General features: G+C 38.8%; 1 protein-coding gene across 3 annotated transcripts; it reads left to right on the top strand.

Moving 5' to 3' along the window:
• The first annotated feature begins 111 nt into the window (after nucleotides 1-111).
• LOC109980549 (aminoacyl tRNA synthase complex-interacting multifunctional protein 1) lies at nucleotides 112-14,237 on the top strand. 3 transcript variants are annotated; one of them, XM_020628921.2, is made up of 7 exons: nucleotides 112-266; nucleotides 3,626-3,756; nucleotides 4,902-5,015; nucleotides 7,721-7,879; nucleotides 9,664-9,872; nucleotides 11,884-12,052; nucleotides 13,934-14,237. In XM_020628921.2, coding segments are annotated over exons 1-7 (951 nt in total). In that variant the 5' UTR covers nucleotides 112-264; the 3' UTR covers nucleotides 14,101-14,237. The 3 variants fall into 3 exon arrangements, with proteins under 3 accessions (XP_020484577.2, XP_020484579.2, XP_020484576.2); XM_020628923.3 differs by having other exon boundaries at nucleotides 200-341; XM_020628920.3 differs by having other exon boundaries at nucleotides 245-381.
• The last annotated feature ends 1,431 nt before the right edge of the window (nucleotides 14,238-15,668 follow it).

The raw sequence follows: 15,668 nt of genomic DNA, 5'->3' as shown, positions 1-15,668 counted from the left end.
TTCCCCATGAAAACATTTCCACACAGGTAAAAACTGCAGTCAGCTTGTATTTTGCGACAGTATCTGATCTACAGAACATATGGATAAGGTAAACCCACCTACGATCTCCACGCTCGTTGCTCATCCGGGTGTTGTAGCGATCAGGCTGAAGGGGCCTCTATCAACACTCTATGGGGCTACTTTCTAGCTGCCTGTTTGCTAACTATCCTATCAAACTAGCCAGCTGTCCTCCCTGAAACGTGTTGGGTTTGCTGCCCAGAGTTCATGTAAGTTTTGTTTTTAAACCTCCTTTGTTGCTGGTTACTGCTTCATTAACGAATAACCTACAGAAACCTGTTTCGGTAAGCTGCCCTGTGTTGAGAAAGCCATTCTCCACATGAGGTGAAAATGTAAAAATGTAATGTTGTACTTGTTTGATTCACTGTGATTTGGAAATGACTTTGACTTTGTTGTATTTACACACTTTATTTATTGTCTAGAGTTATGATTGTACAATTTAATGGTCTGAAATCGGCATAGTATACCACATTATTGATTATTCATTGTTTTGAATATAAATGCGTCATTAGTCTTCTGGGCGTCAAATGATTTGTGAATCATAATAATTATAACCTGCATGTTTAAAATATATACAAATATCATTGATTCAATGACTTACTTGCCTGTGATCCATTCAGCATTAATCCAATTTGAAGAGTACTTCTCTTAGCAGAACATATATAAGATTCATTTCACTGGCTGCTTGAGACAGGCCATCAAATATTACAGTGACAGTATTTGATCTAAATATTGAAACTGTGTAGCTTTTGTGTCATGTATTTATTTGAAATGAGAAGGTGTATATTTCTCCTTTGATAGACAACATTTGTGTCATACACTTGGATGTAGATCAGGGGTGGGCAACTGGCGGCCCGGGGGCCACATGCGGCCCCCCCCATCAACCCTCAACGTGGCCCTCAGGTCAATTTTGACACATCAAATAATTGGAAACACGAAGAAAACATGACAAAATCTGCCATGAAATCATGAAAACCAGAAATATGTCCATAATAATATTTGATCACTGGTAATATGTTGAGTTAAATTTGAGACATTATTGACTGTAATCGTTTTTTGTATGCTACAATTTGGCCCCTTGGCAGTGAGAATTAAACGAATGTGGCCCTTGCTGTGACTAAAGTTGCCTCATCCCTGATGTATATTGTCAGGTCTCAAACCCAGAACCTTTTCTTTTGACTGTGTGTCTAATCAAGTGACATACTGTATGGATATAGCTTCTAGATAGTTGCTGACATAGAAGATTTAAATTGATATATAATGTACCACTGTATTATGAAATACTGAGTGCCATAGTTTTGCCACTCTGTAACATTTATTTTTTAAACCTGCATCTCAAAACGAATAATTCAACAGTGAATACTATAAGAGGAGCACATGCATCTCCTGGAACAAAACAAAAAAAAACATTGACTGGTACATATCATCTTTTTCTATGAAGTTAAATGTGTAGATCCTTGTAATGCCTTCAGGTGGTGCTGGCATACTGCTCTCTTTTCATTTCTAATGGTTTGATTGGATGAGACAGGTTGGGATTATTACTCCTACATTGTATTTGTAATTCAAGAATGAAGCATGGAAAGAGGAAACAGTTTTCCTTTCCTGGTGGATCCGCTTTCACAGCACACCAGAGAGGGCTGCTGATTACGGTGATCAGATTTACAGATTTGATTTCAACCACCGTTGTATAGATCTTTGATATTTCTGCTCCCAAATGGATGTAAATGGAAAGTGTACATGAATTGTTAAAGAGTGTGAGTAAGCAAACCGGCCATGTCTATTTTTAGTTGCTTGATTAGACTGAGTGTAGTCAGATGTCTTTTTTTAGCACCATCTGTCCCCTGTACAGAACAGTTAACGTGCTTATTTTACAAGATGTAAAAACAGGAAATGAAGTTGTGTTCCACACAGTGAGGATAGGTAAATTAGACATCCTGATGGCCGCTGAAAGACCACATCACTTCGTTAACACATTTAGCTATTTTCATCTAAAATCAAAGCTGAAACTATACCTCTGTATGTCTTTCTGCTGCCCTGGCCCCAGGACTTCTTTTAAGGGCTTATCCAAATGAGATCAGCGTTTTTGTGGCTCTTGCTATTACTCCACCACTGGTCCTGTTTAAATCAATTCTGTTTCTCCAAAAACAATGCTTTGATCCTTGATTTTATCAACTCCAGCTCTTTTGTGTTTCTAATTTCCTCGTCCCCCAACATTTTGTTTTTATCTCGGGCCAGCTGTTGTTTTCAAGCGCCTCCCTAGTGATATGTGTAAGAAGTTTTCTTCTCTCCATGCCTCAGCCTTGTGAAAATCCTTTCTTTTCCTCTTTTCCGTAATTTGCACAGCTTATTATTACGAAAAATAGCCGTAACGCAGTTATTAAAGTCCCAGTTATTTTTTCAGTGCTCCAGTTGGGATGATCCCCTTTAAACTTCATGTCAAAAGTTGTTCATGCTAATAAAGCTGATGTTAATAATGATAGATTTAAAAGATAAACTATCTGCATGATTGGGATTCATTCAAAAATACATCTTGCGACAGTGGTCTTGGAACTTACCAGGGTATTGTGACGTTTTCAGATCGATTTGGTCATTTCTAGAAAGTCTCACATATTCCTCTGATTATCTCGCAATAGGACAGGAATCAGTTTTATCTCATTTCAGGAAACCAGCCAAAGTATATCAGTCATGAAAATCCCATTTGCACATAGTTTAGACCCACTGGGGCTTCATATCATAAAAAACATGTCAGCTAACCCTCTGTTCTTACTTACTGTAATACAGCATCTACAAGGGTTTAAAAAGATGTCCAAAGTTATATTAAGATTTCTTACACAATCATGGAAAGCTTTGTGTGATAGTGTTATGTCAGCCCCTACAGAATCTTCTCCGTTACATCAACCAACCTTTTGTGGAGCAGAGCTGAGATGTTTTTTTGGTGTTGTTGAGACTGTCAGATTTGAGTTCACTTTACACAGTGGTCATTCTGGAGGCTGTAGTTTGTGGTGAAATTTTTCTTGCATGCAAACCTCCAAACATTTAGCCGTGTAGATGTTCAGCAGTGCTCTTCAAAATAACATCTCTCTCTACATGACCAGTGTCACTTGACTCAACTTGAAATCAGGAGACCTTTTTAGTGTAGCCAGAAAGTTAAAGCTTAAAGCATGAACTTTTGAGCCTGCACTTATTTCTAAAGGTCATAAACACTTAAGACTGCAGCGACTGAAATTGTTTTTCTGAATACTTGTGTGTGCAGAATGTAGATGTGCATGTGTGTGTGGCTGAATTCATGGGGATATGTGGTGAATGTTATTCTTTTGTTTTAGGGATGCACTGCAAATTTAGTTGCACAATGTGCATTGACAGTAAATTCTATTCCATGTTTTATACAAACAAAAGGAATGAAACTCCATCTATACAATCCCCAAAATATTGCAGAGTCTGCCTCCCCCCTTGTATTTCATGATGTTAATCAAGGTTCAATATTGCATAGCCCGATTGTGTACATTTTGTACTATTGTCTTTGCTCCATATAATTTTTTTATCTTTTTTTTTTTTTTTTCTTTTTTAGGTTTTTAGCTCGCTCCTTTTTCAAGATGTCAGGTCCCAATCCTTTGTTGAGACTGGAGCAGCGGGCAGCCGAGGCTGACCAAATCATCGAGTACCTGAAACAACAAGTCCAGCTGCTGAAGGAGAAAGCCAGTAAGACACCCACACTACACTAAACCAAACACAGGCTTACAAGCTTTATAGGACACTTTTATGAAGTATACAGCTGTGTTTCCTTATTGTCTCCATAGCCTCCATTCTACTTTAAATGGTTATTTTTCCTGTGTTAAGGTCTTGTATAAGAGAATGTCTGCATTGACAGTAGGAGTCACATACATTAGTATGGGGGAGCTGCTCATCTTCTGCTTATGGTTTGTGACTCATAAGTCAGAGGGTGAAGTCCTTCCTTTAGGAATACTAGGAGCTTTATGAAACCTGAATTGTCAGTAATGGGAACGTGTACAAAAAAAAAGTAATTCTGTGGACTATTATTGACTATGGTGTCTTTAATTTAGACACGAGACACTGTTGGCCTAGTGGTTAGTACGAAGCCCCGTGCATGGAACCTATGGTCCTCCAAACCGGCAGGCACGGGTTCAAATTCGACCCGTGGCTCCTCATTCCCCACTCTCGCCCTGATTTCTGACTCTATCCACTGTCCTACCTAAAAAAATAAAGGCTTAAATAAGACACTTAAAAGGGATCAAAATGAATCGATTTGTGTGTATTTGTACACGTTTCCTGACTGTGCAGATGTTTTATGAGTTGTGTCTTGTTTAAATATCATTCAGTTATAAAGCAGACGTTTCTATTTCTGTTGTCCTTGTATTGATTAAAAAAAAAACCTCCTCTAAAGAATCTGTATACAATCTACAGAAATATATTACAAATTCATATTTTGGATAATGTGAGAAATCAGCTTCACTTCAGAATGGTTTTATCTAAGTAAGAGACTGCTTAGTACTATTTTGTTAATCCACAAACTTGATAAATGGAGAATTTATTGGGTCAATTTATTTCATTTTTTTATTTGTTCCATACATATCAAAACACACAACAGAAAAAAACAATTCACACTTTATCCCATGTATGGAAAGGAGCAGGGAGAAGAATAAATCTTGTTTTTATGGCCTCTTTTATGATGCCAAAGAGGCCAGCAATAGATTTTAACTCCTACCTACACATGTTAGCTGTGAGTCTATTTGTTCTTATTCAGAAGTTGTTTCTTTTAAATATCCTGTGTGATAATAAAACGTTGCTCCAGTCCTGAGAGGTAACAAGAATTTGCCTTTCCGCAGTGGTCCAGGCCAGTGTCAGAGAAGAGAAGAAACTGATGGTGGAGAATGCCAAGTTGAAGAATGACATCGAGGAGCTCAAAAAACAGCTGCTGCAAAAAGAGAAGAGGAGGGGGGGTATGTTGAGTTTGGTTCCCAGCAGAGACTTCCATTGAAGTCTTTATATATATGTTTGTTTGTCTTAACGAAAGCCTTGATGTTGTTATCCTTTTTCTATCTATTTTTTTTAGAAGCAGTTATGTGGGCCTGATTTAGGACCATTTGATGTCATTTGTTGCTCATTAGAGCGTTGTTTGGTTTGTACTATCACTGATAACATCTTTTGCTTTTTTCGCCTCTACCCACTACAACCAGATCTTATTCTGTTTTTATTGTAAGCAACCATTGTGCTTCAGGAATCCCCACCAGAGCGATGGGGTCAACATGTCTGTCATCTATTGTATGTCTGACATCCGCTGACATTCAAGGACAAACAGCTCAGATCATTAACACACACTTCATGCTTTCCAGAGACACATTGTATGGACAAAAGAGGCTGGAAGAAATAAGCTGTTTAACTTTATTCAAAATAACTCAATATGTTGGTGTTGGAACGTTGAAGGAATGTGTTCCAATAAACCCGAGACGATGATTTTCCACGCATTGTATCTAATTGGGATGTTTATTTTTTGGGGGGGTTTCTTTCAATGGTTTTAAGGTGGCACAAAATAGCTCAATCCAAACAAGGGTAAATATGACTCTTTTTCAAAGGAACTTCTGTTGGCGTTTGTAATTTGTTCGTGACATGAGAGAAACAAACACTGAAACGCAACTAATAGCCCCTTAATACATCATTTCTGTCTTTAAGAAATAAAAACCAATGTTCAGGATGAAACTGACACCAAATAACAACGAATGAATACATGAATCCTGCTCTTTACTTTTCTAGGGGCAAGTTATAGTCTTCATTTAATTAGATATCATGATGTATCATTACATGATTCAATATGATATATCAATTATCTCAAAATTATAGTATCTTGATATAATCGTTATTGTAATGACCCCTTTGCCTAGCTAAACAGACGGCCACCTTGGTTGCACACAGATTTGTCGAGCATGCAAAAGTAACGAAATGTCCAGTTTTATTGCTTACAGTTTGTACGTTGTTTAATACAAACAGGGTTCATCCACTTTCTCTGCAGACTAGTACATCTATTTCTCACTCAAAGACAAAAGAAAACATACATTTTCATTTACAATCATACCACAAGTTCAAAAACTGTTTGTCTCTCCAGAATGTGCAACACCTTTGTCAGGTAACCTCTTGATTATAATGACATCTGCCTGCCTGACAGCGGCACTACTCCACCAAGTGGTGAAAAGTATAACTAAACAAAACATTAAGGGTCACATATTATGCAAAATACACATTTCCATCTTTTTCAAACACGTGTGTGTCCCTATCCTGTCTACAAACCCCCTCAATTATGAGAAAGCCCAATCCTCTCAGTCTTTTGCCTGCTCCATTTTTCAGAAGAAATGTGCTCAAACAGGCCGTTTGGAGATTTTCCCTTTGTGACATCACAAAGGACAGTAGCCCCTCGCCAAGGTGGGTAAATACTCCCACAGCTAGGTGTTTGTTCTGCCCTCTGAGTCTGCCTTCTCACCGTAAACAATCAGGCATGGTGCAAAAAAGATCAAGACACCCAAGCCCTTCTAGAGGGGGCGTGGTCAGACACAGCTCATTGGCATTTAAAGCTACAGACACAGGAACAGCCTGTTCTGAGCAGGGCTGAAATAGAGGGGGTTATAGCATAATAAATACAGGATCAGAGTGTATTTATTACTAGACACTTCACAGACATGTTTTGGGGAACTCTGAGACTTACTTAAACTGGTTGAAAAGGGGGACAATATGATAACTTTAACAAAGATGGCTGTTACAGTTATGGTTGGCCACTTATCACGTATTCTGTCATATGATGAGTTACCCTGAGGTTACCACCCCTACTTGTAACTGTCGGCAGTCTCTATAACATCACATTGTCATTGTTTGTTTGTTTTTAACTTAAACTTAAAATTCTAGTGGCAATTCAACAATAAATCAGTATAAGCCTACGTACATAAAATGTGAATAATGTAACACACAAAACATTCCCAATCACTTTTGTTAGAATTGTGCAACCATAGGAGCTCAGTTTAAGTACCCTATACTTTGTGATATGTCACAACCCTTAAAGGTAAACTTCAGGGGCAGGTCAAGAGTTTGAGAGGTTATTGCCCGTAATTCCAAGGTAAACCAAAAGATCCTGATCTCAGGTCCTAACATATAATTAAGGTAATTAGAAGCATTATGGTAACGGTGGTGTGCCTGCAGACCGATGTTTGTCAGACACAGACACTGGATTTTGTAGGAACTCAAACATCAGGCGCCTGAAATGAGGGGTTACTTTTTCCTGGAGAGCTATTGTAGGACATTGTTCCTTGGTTTTATGGCCCCACTTCCTTGTTTCCATCGTCTTTGCCACTGTGTCATTTTCCCTTCTAAACTGTTTGCATCAGGAGAGCAGTCCCCCCCCTGGGTGTGTAAATAAAGCTCCCTCTGTATGTTTTCATGGTAAGTGGTGATACAACCTGCACTGAGCGGGAAAAGGAAAATCTAAAAAAGCAGCATACTTCTCGTATTTGTTATGTTGTTCACAGAAGTGCTGCCACACGTGTCTGTTGTTATACTTTAACACAACTGTGCAACAGATACGTAAGATGAGTCAGTCAGATAGTAACTATGATCCACTACTTATAAATTAATTGTTCGGCCCTTTCCTCTATTTCTCCTGCAGTGCTTGAGGTGGCCATGCCTTCGAGCGGTGCCAGTGTTGAGTGTGTCTCGAAGCCCACTCCTCCCAAACCCTCCGGACCGTCAGCCTCTGAATCTCCTGCTGCTGCCGTCCAAAGCCCCCCTCCCAAAGATGACAAAAAGAAGAAGCCTGAGAAAAAAGGTAACGAAAAGTTTGGCACCTGAAAGGTTTTTTTATTATGAGTCCTTTGAAGTTGAGAAATGACTGTTCATATACGTCACATAGAAGCATTTGTATCATTTATTTTATTTTCAATAAAATGTTTAATGTCGTAATGTTGTAATGATGTTTAATCTGAATTGATATTTCGCAGCTAACATTTGGTCAATGGAATTTGAGCATCTTGAAAATATATGAGCTAAATTTTATACGTCGTATTTTGGCATCTGAATTTGGTCTACTGACATTTAAAAAAGTTGTTTTTTTATATACACCTGAATTTATGAACACAGAAAAGGAAAGTTGAAAATGAGTTATTGGAAATATATAGAGTTGAATTCAGAGGCCAAGAATTCAGATAATTTCAATGCACACCATACTCTTTGTTTCATTTAAGTCTGTAGATCTTCTTCAAACATTATTTTCAGTTAACATTATTAGCCTTTGATTGGATCTTAATTTAGTTTTGCTCTGGAGTTTCATGATGTATAACAAAATAAAGAAAAGACCTGTTCTTTATTTTGACTAATGAAAGAGCTGCATTTGGAACAAGACTTCTTTGCCAAAAATCACCAGAAATGTATTCTTGTTTCTAAATGAGTTTTGGTCGTATTTTGTGGATGTGCATTCGTCTACAGTGTCCCTACAGTATGTGGGAACGAAACGGTCCCATTTTTTCCGTTTTGTTTCAGTGAAGCTTTGTCGACTGATCAGGGAAACTTTCATGCATTGACTTGGAATGATTAGTTCTCCATGTGTTTGGAGGGTTTATGATCAAAAAAGACAATAAAAAAACGTCTTGGTTTGATTGAAACGTGTTACCTTCAGTTGTTAGTTTGTTGTTAATGAAGGATGCTTCTTCTATTGCTTGTTACTCAAGGCTATAAAGTAGCTGTGTTCCCACCTCAGCCAACACAGTCATCACTTGTTTTTGTATAAAGCCATGTGTAGTCGGGGTGCATTACGTGGCCGTGCTGTCATCAGAGCAGAGCACAGAGGAGTCATGTTGAATATCAAAGGCCTGGGTTGGAATTCATATTCTTCATAGCTTGTGTGGGCTCACAGGAATGATTTAAGACTGTGTGATCATTTGATCAGCGCAAGCCAGCTACCCGAGTGAAAGGTGCTTTGTCTCTTGGGTGGAAGCATCTGCTATTCTGCTATGTCATTCGATCATGTAGCACCTCCAGCCAAAAGTGGGTATTGGTATTGTCATTTAGTGGAGGTGTTTTTTTTAAGCATTTCTGGGAAGGAGTGAAAGGAATGATCCTTTCCTTGATACTGTTTACTTATGGCTCACTTGAAAAGCATGCCCCTATCCTGCATGCAACCCTGGGGCTTGTCATTTGTGGGCTTTGTTTTTATTTATGAGAGGAAATTAAATCCGATTCCAGGCAGATGCCCAGTATCGTTTCAAGTATGATTTGTTTTTTATAATTTCCCTTGGAAAGATACCAGTTGGCTGAAATGTCTTTAGTGCCCTTTAAACAAACGTTTCCTTTAATGTCGTCCACATTTAGTCTAATAGCGTGAAAACTGTCACAGATGCCTTTCTTATGCAAACTCTCCCTCAACACATGCTGAATGGCTACTGTCTGACTTAAGGTGCTGAAAATGTACCAAACGTCCAACACCCAACCAAAGTGTTTTATCATACGTTCATTCAAACAGAGAAAATACAGACAGAGAAACACTGAAACTGCATTAAATGTTCTTACATGCTGTGTCTTTTAACAGCACTTTTGGCCTTTTCTTTTTTCTGACAGGAGGGGAAAAAGCCGAGAAGAAGCAGGCAGCACCGAGCCAAGACGAAGCCAAGGTGGACGTGTCTCGTCTGGACCTGCGTGTTGGACGTATCATCACTGCAGAGAAGCACCCAGATGCAGACAGTCTGTACGTGGAGCAGGTGGATGTGGGAGAGGCTGCTCCACGGACAGTCGTCAGCGGGCTAGTGAACTATATTCCTCTGGACCAGGTAACTCATATTTACCCATATGCTAGTTTACTGTATACACCGAGCTAAAACAATATAGTACACAACACTTCAATTAATTGAGAGTTCAATAAATATCTACAATATAAAGATATAGCCCTGAATGGTTGTGAATAATTCAATGATTTTATGGGCTGGTACTTATTTCTCTAACTTCAGTAGCAAATGTAAATGTGTATTGAAAAGTTGTTATAATTTGATCCAGTTGTCTCTGTAGCTTATATCTTATATCTACCTTATTTTGTTAATTGGCCACTTCACAACAATATCCAAGATGCATTACGGAGAGGCTTTCTAACACACTGTATTGATTCGACTCATGTTTTGTCAGGTTGCAAATGTAAAAAAAGTCATTCAGTGTCTCATCAGGCCCAAGGTTTGCAAGCCTGTAGATGTCCAAAACAACAAGTCAAGTTTATTTATATAGCACATTTAAGCTACAAGGTAATTCAAAGTGCTTCAAACATGACATCAAAAGCATCGTGACAAAGAGAGAAAAGAAACATTAACGCAGAACATTTAAAATCACAAAAAAAAATACATTAGAATAGAAAATGTATGAATCACTAAAACAAACCATTAGCAGATGAAATGTGAAAATATGTTTTAAAAAAAAGAACCAATAGAAATACAGAAATATGACAATATGACAACAGCTTCGGTGGTGAAATCCACCTAGAGTCATTACAGTGAGAAGGATATTCATATTATCGTCAGACTCTTTATTGACTGTAGAGAGACATTCAGACGGATTCTTTTTACAAGACACAAACGCAGTGCTGTGTACGTCCAGTTTATAAACATTGACGGCTCACAGGCCATAGAAAGGATTTATTAGTCCACTCAAAGGGATTTCTTGGCTAAACTCCATCCGGATTGTTCTATGTAAACATTGTGATGCCTGTTCGAGATCTCCAGTGAGTCATGGTGTTAAATTCACATTAATGTTGATTTATGTTTTGCTCCTGGGGGCCACTAGATACTTTTATGGTAATAAAAGTTTGTGTGTTCACGTTCCCAGACGTGGGAGTGCTTGTGCCTAGCCTCTGCTTTAGACTGGGGTTTGACAGAGTTTGTCATTTAAATTTAAACACAAACTTAAGCTGGATGAAATCATTATATATATATATATATGTGTATATCATCATCCAAAAATGTCCACACTGTACAAAACCTTAAATGCTCTCTGACTTCAGACATATCCTTTATGGTCTGTTGCAGCACTACTCACTCAGAGGCAATAAATCGAAAAATGTCGAGTAACTTTCTTGTTAACAGTCGTACTGAGGCCATTCTGTCAAGCAAGCAGGAGTGAAGTAGATGAGGAAATGCATTATGGGTTTTCTGGTGGTACTCTTGAGTGTCTGTTATGCTAGGATAAATAATGGCTAATTAGAAAAGAACTGTTAAGACTAGTTTCTACATTACACCATTTGAAATACTGTTACAGGACCTTAACATACGAACCCTTGGCTCACCAAAACTGCTCATGAGAGGAATAGTAAAAGTACCACCTTACCCCTGTCCAAGCAACATGAATGATTTTGAATTTATGTGGCAATTTCTTGAAAGATATATATAAAATACATAGTATGATTATTTTCTGAGGTCTGGTATGCATCATCTCGTGAAATGCTGGATTGCTCTTCTTCTCCCCTTTAAGCAGGAGCTGCCGATGGTCTTCCTCTTTTTTTTAAATATTGGTTGACCACAGAGGTCTTCAGGCTTAACTTTTCTGTTTGCTCCCTCCGGTTTTTTAAATGAGGCAAACAAGCCAGAAAACGCTGGACTCAGTCTTTGGAAATTGATTGATTGAAGTAGGCAGTACACAAGAAAATTATCACTGAAGTTCTACATCCTGTCCTGGTGGTGTTTTCTACACCATAGTGAATTGTTTATCTCCCTCTCTCTCAGATCATTTTCTCTCTCTCTCTCTCTGCTGTCTTTTAAAAATGGGCCAAAATGTTTATTACACTTTCTTTCCCTAATGCAGATGCAAAACCGAATGGCTGTACTAATGTGCAACCTGAAGCCGGCCAAGATGAGAGGAGTGGTGTCCCAGGCTATGGTCATGTGTGCCAGCTCACCAGACAAAGTGGAAATCCTGGACCCTCCAAGTGGATCAGCACCAGGGGACAGAGTTTCTTTCCAAGGCTTCCCAGGTATAAACAACCAAATCAGGTTGATGCTTAAACGTAACGGTCATATCCATCTAAACATGGGGATGTTTTCTCACCACTAAAATACTCATAATGATTGTCACAAAGTTAAGCCTACTGGAAAAAAAAAAAACATTTCCCAAACCTGGTTTCAACAAATGCTGCTGACTTTATGGAATGAAAGGTGTTGTTGAACTCTATCACTGTAGTTTAAACATTTATTCCCCTGAAGACACTGATCACTTTATGTTCTCAGACCCAACTAAATGCTCTCATTAGTCGAATCGTGGGCTTTATGGCTTTATGGCCTGTGACTGCTGATTTAAGATGCTAATCAACTCTTATTGCTGGTAAAAAAAGTAACTGACTCTTTTATTCTATAGGCAGACGGAAAGATATGTGCCCCGATTGTCTGGTTAAGTTCAACTCGTGACGATGAGTTTGGGATAAAAGAATATGTGAACCATATTTCCAATTAATTAAGACATCAAATAAAAGCTTGGTAATGAATCAATGACCCCCTTATTAAATATTTTTAACAGAGTCTGTATTAAAGGTGTTGTTAAAATCAACAACAGCCACCAACAAGCCTCTCTCTGGCTCTGAAGACCAAATTAATAATAGAAGTCTGTGGTGTTGGATATTGGTGCTGAGCAAAGGATTTGTTGGGAACAATGAAGAAAATGGGAGTTCCCTCTGAAAACAGTGAAGGGGTGGTAATGATGAAGGTTGATCTGTGGTCCAATAATCCAGCTGAATCAACCGAGAGTTTCAACCCTGCTGTCCACATGTCCCAGCCACTCCTAAAGCTGCTTGATTCATGACGGATCTCTTTCAGCCAGAATCATTTTTATGGATGCCACATTAAAAACAGTCCCACTCTAACCATCTTTTAAGAAATTAGTTTTCAAGGAGACAGGAGAAACAGAGGAGAGACCTGAGACGGTATGTTAGATTTTTTTCGATGTGGTATTCAGTAAAACTGAAGCTGTGTTTCTGAATGACATATAATGGAAAATAAGAGGTGAAAGAAGTGTTTCTCTTTCCACGTTTCCCTCCTTTCTCTCCCCAAAGCGCCACAGTACAGATTCAATTACAGCGAATACACGGCTGGTGTGAGTACATGGTTGTAATTGCCCACATTTCCTCAACTAATTGGGCCCAGTACTTCTGCTTGAACTTCAGAATGTGCGCAAGTTGCTCATCAAAACCTCCTTCACGCTTCAGATCAAAAAAGACTGTTGCCACTCTTGGGTTGTAAACCGGTAGAAATGGCAGCTTTGGGAAATGAAACACATTTGTGTCCTCATACCCTGAAAGGGGAAAAATTTGACACCGGACAGAAGCCAGACAGTACAGGCTATGATTTTTTTCACTAATGCCAGGCAACATCAAAAAACAAAGGCATCATTAAATGAGAGCCTCCCTTAATTGTTTTTGCTAGATGCATATTTTGATTCCGAGAATTTCCGTGAAGATGTTTTGAATTATGGCAAAGATCAAATGGCCGTGTTAAAAAGCTGATGCTCTAATAAAACACAATATTAGGTCTTGCTATTCACAATTCAAGTGGGAGAAATAAAATAAATATTGGCCTGATAAATCATGTGTGTAATGATAAGTGATTTTATTAGTTCATTTTGGCTTGATCCTACTTTACAGATGGAATCAGTGTTTGATGACTATGAAGAATCCATAAAGGAAATATAAAGTCATCTATAAATGTGTCTTAGAATGAATATATTAAAACAGCTTTTCTGAAGGTTATACAAGGACATGACACATCAGAGTTAAATCTGTCCTTGATCACATTTCATCATGTGTGACAGATGAGCACAGAGCAGGAGCAGTTGCTAATGCAGTAAACTGACATTTTGATTACAGGTGAACCGGACAAAGAGCTTAACCCCAAAAAGAAGGTGTGGGAGCAGGTTCAGCCAGACCTACGCACAGACGACCAGTGCGTCGCAACCTACAAGGGATCTGCCTTTGAAGTCGCCGGGAAAGGAGTGTGCAAAGCTCAAAGCATGAGCAACAGTGGAATCAAGTAAAATAACCGAGCTGCTTGAATTAGCTCAGTGTTTACTCTCCATCATCTGCAGTGATGACCACGATGGTGTTGAGAAACAGGATGGTGTTGAAATGAAGAAAATGCTTTGAAGAGGCTCAATAAAGGGATTTGAAATCAGCTTTTTAGTTGTGTCCAAAACATTTTTTTTAATGATACTTTCTTGGTGAGCTCTAAATCATCAGTTTCCATCCTGGGGTCTGGGCCCCCCAGGGTGGCACCAAAGATACCAAGGGACACGAGGCTTTTTTTCTGTTCTGAGGCTGTCAAATTAGATTTGCACATAGTTACTTGAGTCATGATAACACTCTACCTGGTAAAGGTTATGTTTATTTTTCACAGCCATGTATCACTTTGTTTTGTGTGGGTTCAACTTATCTCTCAGGAAAAAGGTTGGGAGGCTGCTAAACTATCCTCAGTCTTGTTTTTTTACAGGGGCAATAAGTGACTGTGACACGTTGCATTTAAAATGGGTACCCCCTCCCCCCACTCCTTCCTAGAGTAGGTGTGCACAAAGGGTGCCATGTCACGGACACTGTAGCTTCAGTGTTTAGCTAGCTGTGATCGGTCTTGAAACCATTCTGCGCTTTAACCTCTCCAATATCTCCAATATCCTTACCTCTCACTCATATCCTTATCCTCCTTATCCTTTATCACATTTCCAGTTGTGGATTTCTAGAGTTTTTAGAAAATGCCAAGGCTTTTCAGCTTTACTTTTTGGTTTGCTTTGATAACTGCTCTCGTAGCTGGCAAACCAAGGGGCGTCCAAAACGGCCGTCGGGGGGTGCCTTAAAACTGCCTTCCTTTTCTGGTAAAAAAATAATAATAATCTTGTCTGTAACCTAAACTCATAAGACGAATTTAGTGGCTGCTGCATTGTAGTACAGCACTTCAACATAGCTTAGTTTCCTTAATATCCGATGATATATTAATGTAATTCTATGATTTAACTCTGTAGATATCTACATATTCCTGGTTTAAGTGAAATTAATCAACACATCTGTTTTTCTGCTTAAATTCACAAACTTTGTCTCCTCCCAAGAGGCATGTCAGCTTGATTGTGATTTCATTCTGAGGTATTAACTTTAGAGGACGTTCTGTGCTGGACTTAAATGAGAGCTATTGGTTTCCGCTTCATCTAGTCTTGGGCATTTAAATAAGCAGGAGATCAAACAGGGATGTAATACTTAAAAGCCCAACAAAAACAGATCAGGTTCCCGAGCTCTTTGGAGGGGCTATTTAGATGGTACTCACAGCTCTCCAATCTTCTGGCCCACTGTAAGTATCTTAATCGTGGCTCTGTGATGTCAGTGCCATGTGTTTTGTTTTATTGTCCTCTTGAAAGAAGAGGTCTGCCCAACTCCGGAATGATCAGACTACACAAAAGAAACAGACAGAGAGCTGTTCACCAGAGCCTCTAATGTTACCTCTACAGTAATTAAGGCCATCCTCTCTACAAAAACATCTGTCATGGGTCAGAGCTATTTCACAGAACTGGTGCTTACTGTTTGTAATAAGTTTTCAAGTACTTAAAGAAGCTTCTCACAGCAT

This window comes from Labrus bergylta, chromosome 1 (genome assembly GCF_963930695.1).
Source record: "Labrus bergylta chromosome 1, fLabBer1.1, whole genome shotgun sequence".
In the NCBI taxonomy this organism is placed as follows: Eukaryota; Metazoa; Chordata; class Actinopteri; order Labriformes; family Labridae; genus Labrus; species Labrus bergylta.
Note: the sequence above shows the minus strand (reverse complement) of the source record. Positions and strands in the feature narration are given on the sequence as shown.

Bases quoted from the DNA above. Each gene is read 5' to 3' on its own strand.
- LOC109980549 (XM_020628920.3), top strand. The intron at 3,757-4,901 runs GTAAGACACCCA...GCCTTTCCGCAG, and splicing joins GCTGCTGAAGGAGAAAGCCA to TGGTCCAGGCCAGTGTCAGA. The intron at 9,873-11,883 runs GTAACTCATATT...TCCCTAATGCAG, and splicing joins ACTATATTCCTCTGGACCAG to ATGCAAAACCGAATGGCTGT.